At 44.8% G+C, this 22,459-nt stretch overlaps 1 protein-coding gene across 7 annotated transcripts in view; it reads right to left on the reverse strand.

Annotated features, from left to right (window-relative positions):
* Positions 1-22,459, reverse strand: part of Tenm2 (teneurin transmembrane protein 2) — a 1,236,531-nt gene that overhangs the window by 212,649 nt on the left and 1,001,423 nt on the right. For 5 of the 7 annotated variants that reach the window (XM_029545820.1, XM_021213950.2, XM_029545822.1 and 2 more), the window contains one exon: positions 9,982-10,104. The exons of the other annotated variants lie outside the window; for them this stretch is intronic. In XM_029545820.1, coding sequence (XP_029401680.1) covers positions 9,982-10,104 — 123 coding nt within the window. The remainder of the gene's footprint in view (positions 1-9,981; positions 10,105-22,459) is intronic. 7 annotated transcript variants of the gene reach the window in all.

Here is a 22,459-nt window from a genome sequence, read left to right on the forward strand (position 1 = left end):
GGGTGGGGTGGGGGGGCTTTTTAAAAGGTAGGAACTTCGGTGTATTTATGTGATCTACATGTATATGTGTGTGCCCATGCCTAGAGGGTGTCTTATTTTGTAGGGTATAGATTTAGTTAGAAGAATAAGTTTACACTTGGGGCTTTGAGCCTGGACCCAGGTAGGTCCTCTGTGTCTCACTTTGCTGGGACACAGCCTGCAGTACCTGCTGCTGCCCCTAGGTGGGGTTATGGCCTCCACAGTATTCTCTAGCTGTTCAGGTCAGAGAGGGGCCAGTTGTCCTCCCTTCCCCGCTAATATCACTTGGCACCACTCCTCTTGAATGGGCCTCTGTGCCACCTGCCCATCTGGTAGGTAATTTTCAGCAGAGCCTTCTGACAGTTGGGTGACAGGAGAGCCTTGAGGAGGATTACTTTGAAGACTTGCATGTAAGCTGGACTGTTTTTTGTTTGTTTTTGTTTTTAAAGACAAAATTACCTTTCGAGAACTCTATGTGGAATTTGCTATTTAAAGAACCTTCCTTGTGGGCCATTTGGAAGAGTTGAGAGTAAAGTTCTGGTGTATCTTTCCTATAAATTCTAATTAATAAACAATTATACCAGGAAACATGGGATACAGTGGGTAGGCCCTTAAGATAAAGAATCAAAAGCTAAGGGTCCTGGCCCTGGCACTCAATGACCTGAAATCCTTTCTGAAGGACTGATGGGAATAAAGTATTCTACGTTGAACCCTCATCATTATTTCTAAGAAGGCATGGCTTTAGAATATCTAGCTCTCAGGGCCTCGATGCCATCTCTACATAAGAGTGGTGAAGATGTAGAGATGTGTGAAATGGCATCTCAGCCTAGCCTTCCCACACCACAGAGCAGGTTGCAGGAGTCATTCTTTAAACAAGTCAAGAGGAGTTGTAGGAGTGTGTGCCTAGCCCATCAGCAAAATAGAAAGGGGACCACCCGAAAAGGCTTGTAGCTGGTTTACACGGGCCTTTAATTTTTAACAAACTCAGTGGCCTGGTGTAAGCTCCTTCCACTGGTAGACAACGCTCTAGGTTGTTTCTCTGGTGCTGTGATAAAACGCTGGACAAAAGCGACTTGGGGAAGAAGGGGTTTATTCGGCTGGTACATCCAGGTCACAGTTCATCATTGATGGAGGTCCAGGTAGGAACTCAAGCAGGAGCGGGGCAAGAGCATCGGAAGAAAGCAGCTTCCTGGTTGTTAGTGGTTCTACTTAGCCTGCGTCCTTACGCAACTCAGGGCCACTGTTCTAGGAGTAGCCCCACCAATAGTGGGAGGAGCTCATTAGCAATCAAGACTATGCCCCACTCCCAGGTGTGCCTGTAGGCAAATCTGATAGAGGCAATACTGCTACAGAGCTGACAATCAAGAATAGCCGTCACAGATGGTAAATAAAACCTTCAAAACTGATTACCCTAAGTCTGCAACTCTCTCCATAGGTATACATGTATACATACATTCATATATGAAATTTTTATTTTAAAGTAAACTTAGGTTTAAAATCATTTCAAGTGCTACACGGAATTTCTGTAGCCATTGACCCAGATTCTGTAAATACTATACACATTAGTTTTAGCATCATTTTATCTCTCTGTATGTGCATGTATATGTGTGTATGCAGTCAGCTCTCTACATCTGGGATTTCTGCATGTGTGGATTCAATGGCATAGGGGTCTAAACTATCTGAAAAGAATTATTTTCTGTACTAGACACATGCATTAACCACCTTCTCATTGGGATTCCCAGAACGGTAGATGTAGAGATGATGTAATTTATAGGGAGGGATATGCCTAGGTTATGCAAATAATGTGCCACTTTATAGAAGGACCTTGGAGACCCACAGATTTTTGGTATCTGGAGAAGACTGGATCAGTTCTCCCAAGACACTGAAAGATGACAGTCTCTCTCTCTCTCTCTCTCTCTCTCTCTCTCTCTCTCTCTCTCTCTCTCTCTCTGTGTGTGTGTGTGTGTGTATAGATTTTTCCTCCTTAAAAACATTGAGAGTCAGTTATAAACAAAATCCCCCTTTACCTTTACACACTTGCATGTATTTATCTTAAATCAAGTATAGTCTTTTAAAGAACCACAGTGAAGTCATCGACCCCCCAACTGAACCTTGCTGCCATGCAATGTTTAGTCCACAGTCCTTATTCAAAGTTGTCAATGCTCAATGAAGAGTTTTTCTACTATTTCAAAAATCATGAAAGTGGATATATTGAAAGTTGAAAATTTAAAAACAATGAAAGAAGGGAGTAAAGACGTAAGCAGTACGAATTGCTGCAGCCCGCACGGGGACCGTCTAGTGGGCCCTGTGACTCGGGCCAGTGTCTGGGAATGCACATCTCTACTGTTCTCTTAGAGCAAAGACATAACACCAAAGCCAGATTGATCCCACAAATGAAGGTTTGAGCAGAGGTTCCCCCCAGCCATACAGCTCTCCCATAAGAACATGGCTTGTCCCTAAAGGGATACTACGCAGGGACAGGTAGTGGGAACACACTAACCATCAGGATTTGACCTCTATGTACAGCATGGACACCTCTCATGGAGAGGTTCAGAGGTCTCATGGAGGCTTTCTAGGACTGGTCAGGCCCAGATGTGAACCTCAGAACTAGGAATTATCAGATGTGTGCCTCTGGGCTGGTCGCACCCTTCTCTGACTCCGTCTTCCCATCTGAATAACAGACTTCTGTAGAGTCAACCAATAACAAATTGTAGACACGCTGGGGTTTCTACATCTTTCTATCCTGTCTGTCACAGCGCTCCCTTAAGTGTGCTAGGACTGGGATCCCAGGTTTGAAGGCGTGACTCGTAACGGTATCATTTCATGTATGGATTGCCCAGAGCAGGTACAGTTAATAAAAGAGGCCCAAGGGCCGGAGTGGGGCTTTATGAAGTCACAGCCATTTTCCAGATCAGTTGAAATCAATGTACAACGCATAGCCAGTGTGCTTGCAGCCTGGCAGGGGTGGTGCATAGGTCATGCATATTAAAATATGAGGGCCAGAGCAATCACAGCTACAAGTCTGGTGGTTCCAAATGGCTCCAGCTGCTTCTCCTGTGAGCAGCTCTGTGCACCTGCCGGAGCGAAGGGCAGCCAGACTTTACTTAGTTAACAGTGATGGATGAACATCCTAAGAATTTGGCTGGGTCATCTTATAGTCAAGCAATAAATGTTTATCAAGCATCTGCTTTGCTACTAGATAAACTTTGGTCCACACAGAGCTGGGGTGCATGCCCTGTTCTCACCCTATATTCCAATAGCCCTGGCAGTCTGAAGTTCAGGGTCATAGTTCTTGATTTTGGACTCAGTTGGAAGAGACGTGACAAGGCATCCTATGATCTTCCTGTGTAAGTGGGCCCAGCGTGACTGGGTGCTGGACAATAGCTGGGAAAGATATCCTGGCAAGCAGGGCCAGGTCCAGCCCTTGCCAGAGCTAGGACCTCCCCTGGAGATTAGTCTATGTGCCACACAATGAAAGATGGAGATGGTGGCCATTTTCCCCAAGAGGCAGATGTCTGAGATCCTGCGGTTTTGGATAGCACATCCCCAGCCTACCAGTGAGATTTGTGGTGTTTCTGAAGTAACACTCTGATGATCAATTTTACATGATCATCAACTCTATCAGTCCACGGACGATTGCTCATGTAAATGGCAAACTACTGCCTACTTCGGAGACATGTACCTAAAATTTCAACCAGTTAAATAAGACTGATGTTGGGCAAAAATGACAGTCTTCCACAGCTGCATTAGGACTAATAATTTCAGAACGTGTTACCATAACTCATTTATGGAAACAGGGAAGTTATTCCCCAAACAAGTGATAAAGGGAACGGACTCCTAGTTATGCCAGGGAAATGAGACCTCATATTAATACTTCGTAACTTCCCTGAGCCCAGGAGGCTCCTCCACATAAATCTGCCTTGCAGATTATTCTGCCTCACATATTTTTATCTATTGCAAATAAAGTTGAATTCAGAAGATTGCCTCAGTCATTACCCTTCGTTTCCATTTATTGGGGCACGAGAACAACCACCCGAGGCTTCTGTTCAGCCAAGGGGTAGCTGAAGCGATCCTGTAAGGATCTCAGATTAGCGGCAAAGAAATGCAGCTGGTCTGGGCTGTCATTAGCCTCAACAGCCTCCACTCTGTCACCCCCACAGCTATTCTCAGGAAGGGATTCCCAGAGTGAGAGACCCCGCTCCAGTGTTGGCGTTCACAACACCATGCGTCAATTATGATCCTTATAAAAATCCCTCAGGTCTAGGGATAGTATATGGCTTTTGCATACTGCCTAAGATTGCTTCTTGTCACATATTTATAACCCTGACCCTTCAGTGACCTCACTTTGCCTTGATGTGATGCTTGGTTTATTAGTATTGTTGACAGTAGCTAACGGAGCTACTTGGAAAATGATCTGATAGCCTGGTGATTTCCCCTTTATTCAGATGGGAAAACCAGGGTTGATGGAAGTTAGGTGACTTACATAAGGCCCTATAGCTCTTCAGTGGTTGAGCTGGGATTAAAAGTCTGTGTCTGGTGTACTCAAAATCCCACATATCTATTAGGTAGAATGCATTTCAGAACCCACACTAAGTATAGAGGATTTCCAGAAAAGAGAATCCAGAAGAAGAGCTCTGGGTATATCAACCCTGAGAACGAAGGGGAGCCAACGAGAGAGAAGGCAGATTCAGTTTGTAGAGAGACGACTAGATTACTTGTACCCCTGCCAAGCCAGAGTGATGCTAGGGAGAACAAGTTACATGAATTTGAGCTAGGGTCAGAAATCCATCCTTGTGACACATTTACTTGGTACCCAGCTGTATGACTGGTAGGTCAGCTCAGCGCTCTAAACGTGACAGGAATTGCATTGATGGAAGCTACTGGTGTATTTGCTAGTAGTTATGTTATAAGGTGATGTTTGACCCCTTGTCCTTCTGGGAACATCACCAAGTTTGGAAAAGTCCCATGCAGAGATGTGATCATTTGAAATCCCGAGCTGTGTGCATGGAGGAGCTGAATGACAGGAGCCAGAGGAAGAATTACCAACCTCCCCGCGAATCTGGCTCCTAGTACCATGCATTAAGCCAGCGAGTAAAAATCATTATGAAGTTTTTGCTGAAAGGGCAAGTGTAGAAAAACATGTTTCTAAACAGAATAACAGTCTTTGCCATTTTTTCCAACTTGCATACCATCTGGAAATTCTGATTTTTTTTTCAAAGGGTAGGAAAGAAATGTGCTTCAGGCACAAATAAATGTTTACAGCTGAGTTATAAACCGAGAATGGTATGGCTTAAACCAGGCAGGCTGGCAGTGATGGAGCTCAAAGCTACAGGAGACAAATGATGCTTGGGGTCTGGCCAGCCTGTCTTACACACTGGCCCCTTGAAATGGGAAATCTTGCTTCCCATTGATCTCATCCAGTAAATGTGTGGGGTAAAAGCCTCACCTGGGGCTTGTGTTAATCTTTAGGTGGTAAAGGAAGGGAGGGAGATGAAGTGGTATTATTGTATGTCTTGCCATTCTGCAAGCAGCCTTCCATTTTAGATATCCTAGCATCTCATCAGGAGTGGCAACCTGTGGAGATGTATTAAATGGGTCAACTGAGAGACATGAGGGGGACGTTAATAATGACAGAGAGTCACAGGTTGTTTGTCTGGAGCATGGTATCACAGCAGTGTCCCGAAAGGGTTATCTCATGCTGGACCACAAGCTTGTGAAGGAGCGCCATTGCTCAGACGAGAAGGTGAAGGCTGGGAACGGATAAGCATCCTGAACAAATAAGGCTAACCTATCACAGAGGGATGGAGTCGGCGTTTGTGTCCACCCAGATCAATGCCAGTATTCTACACTGGTTTACAGGATTTCTCAAGGAGAATCAGGAAGAGTACACAATCAGCACTTGATGAAGAAAGAGAAACAGCTTTTGGGACCTTGGCATACCCATAATTTGGGTATAGGAAAGGTTCTAGAGAAGTGGAAATGAGTTTGGAAATGACATGGAAAAATCATAAACTTTTTTTTTATTATTATTAAAGGGTAAAACTGCAAATTTGTCTTTGTAGACCGTCCAGTCTGCTGCACCTGTTTCCCTCCACGGCCCGATGGGCATGGCTATGCACCCATAGAGACTATCATCACAGTGGGTGGTCAGGCAGATTTGGTCCATGAGATATGGTTTGCTAACCTCAGTGACACAGAGGACACTAGGAAGGTAAAATGACTGATGGATTTTGAGAATGATCCATGAAATTCTACTTGAGAGTATATTCTTTCTTAAGATCAGTGCACAAACCCGAAGCCAGTGACATGCCCTGGCAAAGCTCTCCTATACTTTGTTTCTGGGTCCAGGCAATCAAGCTGAACCCCTTTATGCTATCTGACCAGGTCAGAATACTATATCGAATCTTCATTCTTAAGGCTTATCTAAGCCCACATCTATAGAAAAAGCACTCTGTGTCCCTCTAATGAAGATGTATGAGTTCATTCCTTTGAACATAGAAATACACACGAGACGGTGAGTGATTCTGGCAGTCCAAGAGCAACTTCTTTTCAATGTGGAAACCAAGACCATCTACGGTAAAGTTTAATTGAAAGAGGGTGTGTGTGAGGCGGGGTGGGGGGGATAAGCTAGGAACAACTGTAAATGGATAAGGAAGAGGAAGAGGAAGCCCCAAGAACACTCTCTCCTAACTAATGAATGGAGAGCTCTGTTTCCACTGTTTCCGTATCGGAGTGTGGAGGCTGTCCTGTCTATTAGACTCCTTCCCAAACCTGCACAATGTAAATACTCCTGAAGACCAACTAATGAAATCCCTATCGATAGACCATCTTAGATGGGACTCACATGCCCGTGTTTTGCTTACATTTTAATTTGCTCCTGCTGGATACTTACCCAGTAATTGCTTAATAAGATTAACCTCCCTGGCAATGTGTGGTGAATCTTGATTAAAACATCGGAGTGAAGGATTATCCTATACCACAAAAAATTGAGGGGGTGTTATTTAATTAACTTATTGCCAATATGTCTTGATTGTCTCTTTGAAACAGTGGGAAAGTGGTCGATGGGAATTGATTTGGGTTATCTAAATGTATGGAATTGGTGAATGAGGGACGGAGAGGTCACTAGGTCCAGAAATTCAAATCTCAAGTCAGTCAAGGACATTAACAATCTTTCCTGTCATTTTACAAGATTTCCCTTAAGCTCAAATAGGCAATCCAGCATCTTTGGTCATTGCCAGAATATTGTTTGGTTTTTTTTTTTTAATTTTTTTTTTATTTTTTGGCATTTGGAAAGCAAAGGTATTGAATTTTATTTTAATTTAAGGCAATTTTGAAATTGCACCCATTTTATAAAGACCAGTGGGCAAACCCCACAGGACAATGCCTTAGTAAACAGCCTCTCCGTCCCATAACTCATCTGGAAAATACCAGAGCCAGTGGTGTTGTACAAGTTGGACTCTATGTTTTAATGCACACAGGAAAGCCTAAGATTCTGGTCTCCCCAGATCACAATGAAAAAGATGTCCCTATTTGTTAGCTTAGAGCAGTGGCTTTCAACACAACCCCTCTATCTTTGAAAATATTTATAGCGTGACTCATAACAGTAGCAAAATTACAGTTATGGAGTAGTAGTGAAAATAATGTTATGGTTGGGGTCACCCCCAACATGAGGAACTGTACGAAAGGGTCATAGCATTTAGGAAGGTGGAGAGCCGCTGCCGTAGAGACAATATTCCTAAGACTTGTTCTCGAAGGAGTTTTCCTCAGTTGTCTGGCTGTGACAGTGATGAGTGTTAAAGGGAAGTAGGGTTGGGCAATGGAGACAAAAGAAAAAGGGGCTATTTTCATTTCTGGGGGCCTATGAAGATCCCTGGGTTCGGGCTACTGTTTCAAAAGCATCTGTATACACCTCCAGAACCCTCCTAGCTCCACATCCTGTGCCTGGTGGGATGATCTGCACCTTCACTTTCAGATGTGCAGTCTAAGTTTGTCTGGAAGGAGGGGTTGTTGACTTGTGGGCTAAGGAACAGCATCGGGTCAATGTAGCAGAGACTCCATGAAGCAGGGCTTCCAAGAGCCGTCCTGTTGGTCCTCCAAACTGAGGTAATTCCTCACCATAGGGAGCTAGCCAGTGTACTGGCTGTCATTTAACAGCACCGGTGGCCTTAACCCACAAGTTACACCTCTTCCAATTGTGACAGTAAAATAAACCCTTTTCAGTCATTGCCAAATGTCTCCCAAGGGGCAAAAATGAGAGCCATTGTTGTAAAGGAAAAGAGGAGGGGGCAAGGTCAAGTACTAGGGGTGAACAGATTTCAAAACTGAGGGCAATAAATTTGTCTCCGGGCTTTGTGGTCAGTTAAAGCAGAACATGGGCAGTTAGGATGAAATATAGTCTTTATTTTGAGATCTAGTTTCACCTACTCAATAATGGGAAGCATATCATTTCATCCTTAGATAAAACTTTTTCATGCTTACTTAAAGATGATTTAGCCTTAAGATGATGACGGATGGGAAGAGTGATTCTTAAAGATGGAATGAAAAGGCCGAGGATGCATACCCAAAGGTGTAGGGCAGCCCTGGGGAGACCATTAGCATATTCCGATAAATAATACACACCCAAGACCGAGGAATTCTGGAGTCTCCTCAGGAGAAAGTACAGATAGAGGAAAAGCCCACGTCCTGTTGGAAGATGCACATTACACAGACCCGAATTCAAGACTGTGCCTATCGTGTTTCCTTTGGATCAGTTTCTAGAACATTCTGGGTCTGAATTTCTCAGAGATGAGTTTCCTGCTCTTGGAGCTGAAGTTATACTATATTATATTGGACATGTGATAGATATCCTTTCTTTTTCTTTGAAATACTCCTGTGGTGTTCTCCCCCGCCCTTCTGTCTGTGTGTGCTGCTGACTAAGAAATGGACTGAAAAATTCTGTTTGGAGAAGCCCTTTTGATACAATCCCTTGCTTATGTGATTTCCATCCAAATCACTCAAACTGCCACCAGATTACCAAATGTCAGCCCTGTTAACTGTGCCATTGGCTGCTCTTGCCTTTTAATTGCTCCTGTCCCCACCTCCCCAGGTTGTTTTTTTTTTTTTTCTCTCCGCTTTTTTAGCACCTTGTTAGCACCTATTTTTCTCCCCTACACGAATACAGTCGCCTGATTGCCTCAATGAACACTCCTATTGTCCTCCTCCCTGCCCGAAAAGGGAAGCTTTGTTGCCAAGTTGTCAAAACTCCTTTCTATTCTTCCCCAATGCAGTACAGCTCTGTCTCTTTCAAGGCAAGCCAGGCGAGACTACTCCCCAGGGAGGTTGTATCTCTCCTTGTGGGAGAGGGACCCAGGCTAGTGGCCTGTACTGCCAGCTGCTTCCTGCCTTCTGATCAGGCAGGTTTTGGCTGCTGCTGCTGCTGCCGCTGCTCCAGCTGCTGCTGCTGTTGCTGCTGCTGCTTAGGCCCCGGAATGCTTTCAAGCATTCGACATCAAATCAGTTGCTGTAGATAGCATAGGTATGCACACAGCTTGGAGCAGGCGCTCTGCCAGATCCAAGTGACTCCAGCCAAATACAGCTAACAGACAGGAACAGCAAACAGACTTTAAACAGGGGACACCTATGAAAGGCAGTTGGTTTTTTTCTTTCCCTGTCCTTTCCTTTTTCCTTTCCTTTCCTTTCCTTTCCTTTCCTTTCCTTTCCTTTCCTTTCCTTTCCTTTCCTTTCCTTTCCTTTCCTTTCCTNTTCCTTTCCTTTCCTTTCCTTTCCTTTCCTTTCCTTTCCTTTCCTTTCCTTTCCTTTCCTTTCCTTTCCTTTCCTTTCCTTTCCTTTCCTTTCCTTTCTTTTTCCTTTTTTCTTCCCTTTTTGAATGCCTTCCAAGACTTGAATTTAAAAACCTGAAGCAGCTGGCAAGAACCTTGACTTTTCCTGTGACCTCAACAGGGCAAGCAGCAGCTGTAACCTCACCTTTGCCTCCAGATGGCACTGTTGCCACATCATCGTTTCCTGGTAAGCCGGTCCTTACGCCATTGTTAAAGGTGTGTCCATCTGCCGGCTGGAGTTGCCAATTGAGTCCGAGCAGATGCATTGCTGCAGGAGAGACAAAGTAATGAAAGTATGAATAGATAATTCAGCAATGCAAATGTCAAGGGGGAGGGCCAGGTGCCTCTTTCCAAGCGACTGCCTTTTAAGGAAACTGCAGTTCAAAAATGGCTTGCCCCAGGCCGTCAGGATTAGCTAAAATACAGAAAGTGGCAATCTAAGAGCTTCTTGTCTCTGCTTTGTTGCAGTTCCCAGCCTCAGGGGCAGCACCCCTTGTGGGAAGAGGAGGAGGGAGGCTGCATATAGGTCTTATCTTTCAGGATGGGGTCACTCATCACTCGCCTGCTTGGCCACTCATCTGACATGAATGCTTTTAGACAGGTGCACTGGCAAAGGCTGGGTTCACTCAGCTACTCAAAATGTGAGTCAAGTTCAAAAACAAGGCTACACTGCTCCCATTTGACCCACCCTGCAATGCCACCACAGGCAGAGGTATCTACAATCTCACTGGCCCACTTAGAGCACGCTTATCTAACTGTGCCAAAGTTTGAATATATATATTCTTTCTTGCTGTATTCATGACAAGTGCATATCTTTTCAGCACATTGTGAAAATGCTTAAGGTGTGTGTGTGTGTGTGTGTGTGTGTGTGTGAGCATATGTGTGCATGAGTGTGTGTGCATATGTGTAATAGTGGTAGAGTCTTTTCCAGAAAAAAAAGCAAAACAAACACAGCATTATTTGGTTTTCCCCAAGTACGGCATGAGACACAGATGAGATTCCCATAAGCACTTGCTCTCAGGAGACAAGCATGCATTCAGAGGTCGGTTTCCATGTACACTTCCACCTCTGCCTCCAGGCAGCCTTCTGGTCTTGTCACTTAGCCTGTGCAGAGACCCAGAGTGATTTTAGAAAACTCAGTATCTTTATCTCTCCCTGATGGGTCCTGGTTGTATTGTTACTAAGGGGGAGGGAAACACCTCTGCTCTTCCCGGGCCCTCATCCAAGAAACGCTTCCTTTGTAAATAAAGAAGGAATCCATCCCCTGTATATTTCCCACGCAAACAATGACTGTGCCCTGTCTGTCTGGCATTTCAATGGGCACAGGTTGATGCCTGCTGCCACATTCGTAGTAGCTCAGCAGGAGAGAAAGGGCTGTTGACAGGAAAGTTCTGAGTTTGACGGTGGGGATGGGAGAGACAATTAACCACAGGAAACACAATTAACAATGCTTAGGAAATTGTTCACATAGCAATTAATTCTGCATGCCTACCACCACTTAAAGTCAGGCTCTATTCTATTAAGGTTAAAAACCCATCGTCACACAATGCAGCTTAGATTGATGGAGGCAGATTAAGATGGCAAGGTACCTGGGAGAGTCCGCATCTGCTTTTCTCTCACAGGCTTCTCCACCTCAAGCCACATTTTCTGGCTCTCCATTTCCATGAGGTGCAAGGCCCACGGTCGCAACTTTCCCAGATGATAAATACTAATAAGAGTAAGTGACATTTACTGTACTCTCTTCATCGAGGTAACACCTAATTTTCTCCTGCAGTTTATCTGTTATATGTAGGTCACTTACTTGAAGAGACCAGATTCTGTTGCCTCAAATAATGACATATTTTCACCATACAGAGGTCAGGAAATGAGAAGTAATCGTGGTTGCTTCAAGATAACGATAGCTTCTGATTTGTAATTACCAGGTGAAGGGAGCCAAGGAATTAGCTGTTTTAAAATGATTTTTTTCAAAAAAAAAAAAAATACCCAATACCGTTGGGTTATTGAAGCTCGCCTGGAGCCAGCTGCTGCTGGGTCTGTGGAGGAGGGTCCCCGAGTTCTGAGACTGGCAGCTTCTCGGGTGCAGAGGCGGGCCCCAGCCTAACAAAGCTTTGATACTCATGTCTATGAAAAAGCAATGGGTCCTGGCAGGCACTGATGATGACAACCTCCCCAGTGTCCTACCCATGTGAAACTGCTCTTCAGAAGTGCTCCCTCTGGTGCTCCTCAGGGTTGTCACTCCCAGGTACAGGGTATATTGCCACTGTCAGCTTCAGGAGAATAGATAGAACTGGAATCTTACTGAGCATAGAAGGGACACTCATGACTCCATGCTTTATTTTCAAGGATGTCTCCCCTCCCACCACCTTAACACTTTTTTTTTGTTTGTTTGTTTCTATTGTAGTTCTTTATTAATTGTTGATATTGCGACTGCTAGGGGTACCACCACTATCACCATCATTAACAAAGCTATTCAAGGAAACTAGGCATGAGGTCCTTAGGTTCAGGGGATGCGAGTCACTTCCCAGACAACTCTTTGAGTGAAGAGGAAAATGAGTGAGATGAAGGTAAGGAAAGGGGTGAAGCCAAATCGCTGAGCACAGACCTGTCCACCAGCAGAAGCTATGCACGGAGATGAATCTCAGGTTCAGAACTATCTCCCGTCATTGAACCAAATGCTAAGTAAATGTGGGAACTGCCCAGGGGTACGGCCAGCTCTTCTTATTTGGGGGGAAAGGACGTCTGAAATAGGCTTCTATTGGCTTTTTAAATTTTATTTTATTTTATTTATCTCTGTTTGTATGTGTTGGTGTTCTGCTCAGCTGTCCCTTGGTCCCAGGCTTGGGGAAGAAGATGAGACTGTCATCTCTCTCTTGCCTGTGGGAATGGACAGAAACATCCTCAGGATAGAGGCCCAGGGGAGTTGTGATGTAAATGAATTTGCTGACTAATGAGAGGCCTGCTCTTTATTCTGCTGGTTCTATTGTTTGGGCTAAGGAATCATTCCTCCATCCCTCCACCCTTCCCTCCTTCCCTCCCTCACTGTTCCTTTTGTAACAGTTTCCTTCACAGGTGGAATAGAGGGCAACTTGGTGCAGGGAGGTGCCAAGGAGGGTTATGCACACATAGCTCCCTGGAAGAGCTGGCAGTGGCTCAAACATAGACAGCACATCCGTGTTTATTAGGGTAGAACATAGCACACGGGGGTATACTTGAGGGCATAGATTGCAGAGATCTATATGCTTCTAAATACAGAACAAAACAAAACATTGTGGTGGCACAGACAGCAGGATGGGATATTATGGGTGGCAAAATGGACCATGGTATAAAGAGAAAGAGGTTCAAAACATCTCAGTGTCTGATGTATCTTGTTGTCAATCATTGAGCTCAATGCTGCCATACACACCTGCCATACACACCCTCCTAAAGGAGTTCCAAGTAGGTACTGGCATGATTCTCATTCACAGACGGGGGAAGTTATCAAGTTTTACCATTGAGAGATTTCAGAATTAAGAGTACAGCTATGCTGGAGATCTGGTACCCGCTTCATACTTTATATAGAGAGATCTGGCTACGAAGTCCATGGGAAAATGGCATCTCGGCAAAACTTGCTTCTTTCTCAGACCTCGTAGTCAGAGTGAGTTGGTGCATGGCCACCACTGTGCCTGCCACTGCAGCCTGGAGGAACTCTTATTTCTGTTTCGATATTGACCTCAGATGTGGCCTTGTGACCAGCAGTGTAGCCTGCATTGCATAGTGATCCTAAATCCTGATCAAAGAGGCCATTAAACAGAGCCAGCCGTGGCTGGCAAGTGTCAGAACGCAGCAAGGGAAGTAACCAGTTGTTATGTTATGGCAGTGAGCCGCCTAGAGTTTAGGGTTCTTTGTTACAGCAGCAGGGCCTAATCTACCCTGACTGATAGATTCACTTATGAAGAAAAGGAAAGAGGATGGAAGGTTTACAGAATAGATTCCTGTGAATTCTTTAAATTTTATCAGGCTGGGAGCCTTTCTGAAATCCAAACAGGAAATTAATACCTGTTTAGGGTCATCATGCCTATTTCCATGGACAGAAAAATATTTGAAAATTGTAATACCTTCATCTTATTATTTTTATTTATTTTTTTTCCATTTCCAGAGCCAGCCTAGATATCTGAGAAGCCTTGGGGTAGCCGGAGTTATTGCTTCTTCATCTCAGTACTTCGCATTAGTACCCATCACTTCACATTTTACTGGAGGAGAGATCCTGGCTGCCCTGGGATGCTTCCTCCTCCTCCTCCTCCCCTTGAATGCTCTAGCAGCTCATCCCAAAAGGTCTGGTTCAGACCATGTTAGGGTCAGAAGTGAAATGAGTTCTGGAAGCCCTCTCCTCTGCATTACCCACCCCCACTGACAGGCGAAATGTACAATTCATCATGATCTGACAGGTTCTACTCCGGAGAGATGCTGGGATGGAACCACAGGGCTCCGTGGGTCAGCAAGGATGGGATGGGGAAGGCTTCAAGTGAAAGCTCATGGAATCCAGGTGGCCTCTGGGAAATCAGCCGCTAAAAGCACAGCAAGCCGCCAGACCCTGCAAGTATCCCTCAGCTAATTGGAGAGAACCTTCCCAGGGTGTTGAAGAGGACCTCCGGCCACATGGGGAGACCACACACAGATCCCAGGTTTCAGCAAGTACAATAGTCAGACCTCCTTGCAGGTCGATTAATAGCTTCCCATTGAAGTTCCTGTGTTTAGATGCCAGATGGGATCCAATAGAAAGACTCAGAAGGCGAGCCCAGGCTAGAGAAAGCGGGGGGTTGGTCACAGGAGACAGAATTCTCCAGCTAGCTCAAGGGCGCGGAGATCCTAGCCCTTGAAAAATGGCAGCTTCCAAAAGGGGTTGTCTGAAATAGTAATTAGGGTATGTGTGGGCCTGCTGGGTGCCATTTAGAACCTTCTATGTTCATTGGCTGGCAGAGGATCAACCTGACAAGAGAGTCAATCAATATGTCAGCAATACTTCACCGAGAGCCGTTCAACCCCTGCTTGTCAAAGAGGACAAACATGGAAGCCACAGATGCTCTGAGTTTGCTGAGCAGGCCCCCAGGAGCAAGGGGTATCTTTAAAGATCAGGTCTGTCGATATGTAACCAGGGGAGGAGATTGGGCTCTCCCTTTGAAAATGCAAGACCACAGGCCAAGCAGAACCCCAGGAGGGAAAGGAAGGAGCCAAGCCTGCTGGGCCTTGTGGCTCAACAGTCAGGCAGAGAAGCACAGGGCCTTTGGGCTGATGTCAGAGTGCATTCAGAAATGGGGGAATGATGGGAAGGGCCAGGGCTGGCTCTCCTTGGCTCAGCACCAGGGTATTCAGCCCACAATGCCAAGACTCCTATAGACACAAAACAGCAGATTCCCAAGGTGCCCCTGCCAAAAGGATGGAACCTGCTGAGGAAGACCGGGGCTAATGCACACAGGTAGGTGCTCACCCTGGAATTACTGGGCACTGTAGAGGCACCTTAGCAACGAGCAGGGGAAACCCACGGATGCAAATGAGCATCTTCAGCCATGATGATGATACACATTTATTTTGACAACGTGCCAGGGACTGGGATAATTACTTTAATGGCAGCATTTATTCATTATTTATCATTTGGCAAATATTTATTGAGCTCACACTGTGCATCGAATTGTGTTCTGGCCCTGGGAATGAAGCAGTTGACAAAACACAATCCCTGCTTTCATGGAACTTCCATTCTAGTGGGAGGATGGGAAACTAAACACACATGAAGAGCTGGGTACCAAGCAGGGCATCTGGGAAGGCAAGGGATGGAAACGCAAAGGTCTTCTCTTTCTTCTTTTGCCTTTAACAAAGACTGGTCAAGGATGGGTCACGATGAGTCAGTGTCCATAAAGACTTAACGGAAATGAGATGGTGCATTGACACCAGTGAATAGCAGTCTGAGCTAGAGTCTAGCAAGCAGGAAAGGTGGGTCATGTTGGGGGAGCGAATGCCTTTGGGGGGGTAACTCTTTATTTTGTTGAAGAATGCCTTTTGAAGGAGAAGAGTCCTAGATATCCTACTGATACCCTATCATCCTAAGGGCACTAACAATTTGCATTTTACAGACATGAACACTCACGTTTAGAGAGCTTGACGCATCCGGTGTCAGAACACAAGGAAATGGGGTATCTGGGGTCCCCACCCTGACCCGTACCACTCGAGTCAGAGCCTCAAGTCCTCATGTTGCGCTGACAAATGACACCATTCCGAGGCACACCCCATCACTTCCCAGGACATCTGTCTGTTGCATTTTCTATTGAAATAACTGTTACAAGATGGAGCAGGGCAGGAAGATTCCAAAGCTTCTGTGAATGTTGCCCAAGCCTGCTCAGGAACAGGTCTTTGCAAGGAGACATCCATCCTTCATGAGTACACCGTGGTCAGTAGACATTTTGCTCTTTAACCTACAGATCCATCATTACCAACGTAAAATAAATGTCTAGTGATTTCAGCTGCCTGGCTGGCTGACATCAGCTTCTGCTGGCTTTTTCCTGGACCACTCTGCTCCTCATCCTCTGGGGTGTGGTTAAACATAGTACTTCTATTTTTTTATTTTTTTATTTTTTGAGAAGGGAGAGCACTTCTGCAATGCCTTCATAACACTCTTTTAAGAATGTTGCTGCAGCCAAAACTACCTTCTTCGGGAAAGAAGCGGTGCCAATAAAACCACGAGGAATAACATTTTCAAAACGCCTTAAGACTTAAAAAAGGAATTAAAAAAATTTAAATCTCAAAGAAGTTAAAAAAAAAATCCCTTTTTAAAAATCCTAACTGCCTTAGTGAAGTGGTTTTGCTTATTTTTTTTCCCAGACAGTGTAGCAATACATTGAATGGAATAAATTTTCAAAGCGCCACATGGAAGTGACGCCCACAAATCCCTTTACCAGTAATGGGATTTGTGCACCTAGCTCTTGAGGATGCTCTGGAAACTTCTTTGCCTCTGTCCAACTTTTTGGCTTACAGCTTCCAAGATGCTTGCAGAGCTCAGGGCCAGGGTCTTACACAGAAGAGACAGGAGAAGGAGAAGCAATCCCAGAATCCTGGCAAGATCACTTGAATGAGAGGGGGCTTTGGGGAGACAGATATTGCCCGCCCATTCCTGCAGGCCCTGTCCCATTCCCACTGTGGTCCTGAAACACCCTCAGTGAGGATTGTCAGTGTCTGTCGCCTTCCTAGTCCTGGTCCCTCTCCAAAGTAGGGAGGCTTTCTGCCGCCCCCTTGTGCATCTGCTATGAGGACAAGGTGACAGTTCCATAAGGCAGCTCTGGGACCAATGAGCAGTATGTTTCCCAGACAAGAAGAATCTACACAGAAGGACCTGCACATTAATCTATTCTTGTGACAGGCTCAGGACAGAACAGTGAGTAGGAAGTGGGACGAGATTAATCAATTCCTGTGTTTGGAGGAAACAAACAGGGCTTGTTGCAGCTTCCAGATGTGCAGGGTCATGGAGTCCAAGGCTTCCTGACTCCTCTCCCTTAAGCCCCTGTTGCAGGTGCTTGTCAGGTGGTCTCAGCTGATAGTGTGGGCGTGGTGTGTGGTGTGCTGAGCTGACCTCTAAAAACACCCTCCCTCCCCAACATCACCAAGAAAATCAATACTCGAGACAGACGCGCGCTTGTGGCCACTGTTTTCTCTTGTGCAGAGTGTCTGGAATATATTGGCCGCCCATGCCAGGCAGCAGCCCGTTGTCCATGGGGTCTGTGCATCCTTGTGCAGATAAACACATGCCCAGAGCCATCAGCCGCACGGGTGCCATTGCCCACCCGGACCACTCTGGCCGTGGCGCTATTTTTCCCCCAGAAAGAAGTAAAATAAAAGCCTTTCTTTCCTCAAGAAAGTGCTCATGTGATCAAAACACCTTTAGAGAAGGATAATATCTGGAGGTTTTATTCACCAAACAAATCATGGTCTGGGATTTTAAGAGCTTTTGTGACAACAACACATATACCCACAATCCATGCATATACACCTAGATGCTCATGCCCATCCCAGCTTGTCACTCAGTGTTGACAACCCAAACAGTACCTGTTTTTTTTTGTTGTTGTTGTTGTTTGTTTTGTTTTTTTCTTTTTTTAAAGAATAGCACCCAGCAGGCCTGTTAAAGAGGAGACAGATTCATGAGACCACTAACTACAAAGGCAAGGCAAGGGGGTGGCCCGTGGCAGGAGGCCACAGGAGTCCTAGGAAGCAGACATATGAATGTTTTAGAGGATGAGATGTCATATCGATCTGGAGATGTGCAATGTGAGCTGGAACAAAGGGAGAGAGAGGTCTCCTGCGAAACGTCCGACAGCGAGAAGGCGTGGCGGGGCGGGGTGGGGGAGTCGGGCCTGTGTACTGAGCTCTTGGGTGAGTTTCTTTCTTTGGTAGTGAGGGGGACAGAGAAGGCCTGGATTCATTTCTCCTCTTGATATCTGTCCGCAGCCCCAAGTAGACTATGCCTAAGAGTCTTCTGGAAGCCTCCAGACAGAACGGCCGGAACTGGGGCAGGAAAATCGGGGTAGAAAAGGCTTAGGAGCAGAATAAAAGGGAAACTGCCTCTCTATCTTAAGTCCCTGGAAAATACAGGGTTTATCTCCATCTTGGTTCAAATTTGTGCACGGTACTGGTGAGCTGTCGACCTCATAAATTAGCATACCCCTCTTAGCCCTTTTCCTTAGCTATAATGGAAACTGCAACGTTTCTTAACACTCAGTACAGTTCTAAGCCCTTTGTGCCTGCTACCCACTTTACTTATTCTTGGTAATAAGCTAGAGGTAAAGGATTCCATAGCCTTATTTTACAGAGGGAGTCTGGTGTGCAGGTCTCATAGGACTGGGTGGAGACAGCTGGTTTCAGAACCAAGTATGGGCTCCTTCGTATTATTTTAACCTCAGGAGACTTAATGATAGAATGAGTTCTGAGAAATTCACCAGTAGGTGATTTTGTCATTGTGTGAGCATCAAGGAGAGGACTTATACAAACTGAAACCTCTACAATGTCAAAGAGTGATATAACCTTCTGGGACCAACACCCATGTGGTTTGTTATTGACCAGACCATCTTGACATGGTCCCTGACTGCCATCCTACTGATGTATAGTGTGGAGTAGGTATAAAGTGGGTGGGGTTTCAGGATGTCACACAGAGGCACTCAACAAATATCTCTTACTTCCTGCTGGGTCCTGGGTACTTTACTGCATTCCCAGTAGCAATTGTGGTGGGCTGCTAGTGTGCGGCAGACTCTGGGCTGAGCAGCCATCCCTGAGTCTATAAACTGCAGAGCACTGCTTTCCTGTTTTGCAGAAGAGCAAGCTGAGGCTGGAGAGCTGAGCTGTGCGTTTGGTAAGCAGGAGAGGTGGGAGACACCACTGGGTGCAGGATCCTACCCTAGCATGACAGCTATCAGCCGCTCAATTCCAAGTGTCTGAGAAGAGAGCTGATGTAGCCAGCTTGGCTAGGATTCTCTTTGGAGACACCCCTGTGGTTTTCTTTTCCACACCATGTTAAGTGTGGCAGAGTCACATTGAGGTGGGTCTCAGGAGACTCCTAGTCCAGGTATTTGTTGTTTGGGCAAATGGAGACCCATCTTCCTACTTATGTGGGACAACTTGTTTGAGCTCAGCACAGCTAGTGACTGACTAAGCCAGACTTTAGACTTTTGATCTCTGGCTTCAAGCTCTCTGCCTACCTTCTTTTATTCTGATTGTTAAGAAAAGCAGAATATCTCAGGGCCTCCCCGTGATGCTGTGAGACCTCCAAGTGGCTTCCCTTCTTTCTTCACTCAGGTTACTGCCAGTCTCTGCAATGTTGCACCCAAGAAACTTGTTAATAAAGAGAGATGGCAGGATGCCGTCTGATCCTCCAATTCCTAAGTAAAACTGGAGGTGAATACCTTCTACTGTAGTGCTTTTAAAGCAGAGTCTAGAGTCTCCACATCTCCCTCACCTCCTTCTCGGAGGTCCCGGTGGCCAATACAGACATGCTTCTTCCTATGAGTGAATTTGGGTGTGGATTCTGTACTTTTTCCCCGAAGTGAGAAATGAGTTGAAGAATGGACAATGTTGAACAAATCCTGTATGTAATTCTCATTTCAATTTAGTCATTTGTTCAGCAGAGCCAAATCAGGTACATAGGGAGGCTGTCAGTGTCCCTTTCAATTTCTAATTTCTGACATGGTTAGCTAATTTTTTTTTTTTTTTTTAAAAACCCTCAGAATTGAAAAAAGAAAAAAGAAACCCTGCATTAGCAAATTTGGTTTGATCTTTCTCTTAAATGGCTTTTAGTTAAGTGGGTTTCAGATGGCTAAGCTGAAACATTTAAAACTTGATTCTGATGGAGAGAAACATGGTGTTGGAGAATTCCTTCTATCTCCTTGGACCTGATTAGGTAGCTAGGAAAGAAGTCAGAAAGCACAGGGGGCCCTGTGCTGTGATCTATTTGATATCAATATAGGCAACTTAAAAGAGCAAAGCTCACTGGGAAGAAAAGACAATTTCTTTCTGGAACATAAGCTATCTGTACCCATTTTTTTTTAAGGAGCTACATTCTCATCAGCAATTAGATAAATGACATGATTAGATTTATTTGGAGTTAGTGACAATTTATTAATAGAGCTGTTTTGAAGGGTTTTGTGTGATACTCACATCACACATGCATCCTCTGTGCCGAAGGTACACATTTCTTTCAACAGGCATTGGTGTTGTGACATTTCTGGCTTCTACAGATCATCATGATGAGGCAGAGAGGCCTGGGGTATGGTGCACACTAATCTCCCTCCCCGCCTCTCCTACCAGCTTATGTTTCAAACTTCCACTGTAACTCTTTGGACTTCCACTGGACTCTCAAGCCAAGAAAGGTCCAACCTTCTCCTGGCCCCAAGGTGGGACTGGTGTTTCCTCTAGTAACAATAGTATGGCTTCAGCCAACCCAGTTCATTCAAGAGCTTAATACCCAAGGCCTTACATGAGTGGTAGAACAGAGTACAAACTTAATCCATGGGTTTGGAGATAACGCCTTTGAAGAGTGATCCAATAAGACAGGTTACTAGGTAGCACTCTATGACTGAATCCTGGTAGCTTCACAAAGAAAAAGAACAACTCTGTAGATAGAGAAACACATATACTCCTGCTGTGATACAACACTGAAGTACACCACAGAGCCCAAGCCATGCTGTTTGGACCTTGAACCTTCAGAATGTCTAGTTCAAACAAACCTCTCATTTTTATAACATAGTCTGCTTTAGGTATTTTATTACAGCAAGGGGATATCAACCGGCCTGGAACAGGTCTCAAAGACCTGAATATTGGGAGGTAAAGAAAGATGAGCCCATTCATGATGTTGTATATCATTGTCGTTTCTTGTGTTTTAAGGTAGAGGTTTCTAAAAGTCATATGCTTAAGTCATATGCTTAACTCTACTGTACCTAAACTTTATAAGCCAGTTTGGAGTTGGTATGTTATTTTTTCTGTTTTTCAAAGGGAAGAGAAACTAATACACTTAGACTGCATATCCAAGGTCAGTGATTGTTGGAGGTTTTCTTTAATTTGCTAAATCTGGCTCCCCTAGGAAGGTCCTGCAGTTCGTTAGGACCAGCTCTGTCTGTCAACCCGTGGACCAGCCCCTCTGATCCTCTAAGCTCTGCTCTGGAGCTGTTAGCAGCAACTGTCCTGACTAAGGGACTTCAGTTCTTCCCTCAGAAATGCCTGAGTTTCCCGGGGCGGGGCTGTCTATGCAGAAGGTCATTAGCATTCTGCTTCTGGGCCAGCACCGGCCAGCAGAAACATATCACACATGAAGTTAAATTCTTCTACTCACCACTCTAAGTAAGTACAAATAAACGTAGCAATTTAAACCCAATATAACCCAAATATTATCAGTTCAACATGTCATGAACATAAAAATCCTGAATGAGACATTTTACTTTTTGTTTGCGCAAAGTGTTCAAAATCTGGTTTGTATTTTACACTCACAGAATCTCAGTTCAGATGCTAAATTTTCAACAGTTAAAGTAAAATGTGGTTCTGCCAAAACAATGAAAGTGTTAGTAAACACAAATATTTTACACTTTGGTTTTTTAAAGTTAAATGAATTGAGGGGGAATAAAACTCACTGCTGCTGTGCGTGAGCTGAGCCAACATGCCTGTGGGGAGCAGGCTGAGACTTTGGTGGCTTAGTCAGTTGTCTGGGAGCACCCATTTCCCCCAGTATTTTATATATATGTGTGTGTGTGTGTGTGTGTGTGTATAATGTGTGGCTTAGCAGGGATCTGTGACATGCTGGCCATCCTTATCCAGATTGTGTGCCATGACCCTGTTGAACCATGAGAGTGTTTTCCTTCCCCATTTTCTGATTTGTCCCTGTGCCCAGAAGGATTAAAATGCTATAGTATTAAGAAGCACACACACACACAAATACAAATATACATATATATACACACAAATACATATACACATATACACACACAAATACATATACACATATACACACATACACACTCACACATATATACACACTTCTACATATATATATACACATACATACATAAATGCACTCACATACACACATATATACTCACATATATATAATTCACACATACATACCT

Source organism: Mus pahari, chromosome 14 (assembly GCF_900095145.1).
Source record: "Mus pahari chromosome 14, PAHARI_EIJ_v1.1, whole genome shotgun sequence".
In the NCBI taxonomy this organism is placed as follows: Eukaryota; Metazoa; Chordata; class Mammalia; order Rodentia; family Muridae; genus Mus; species Mus pahari.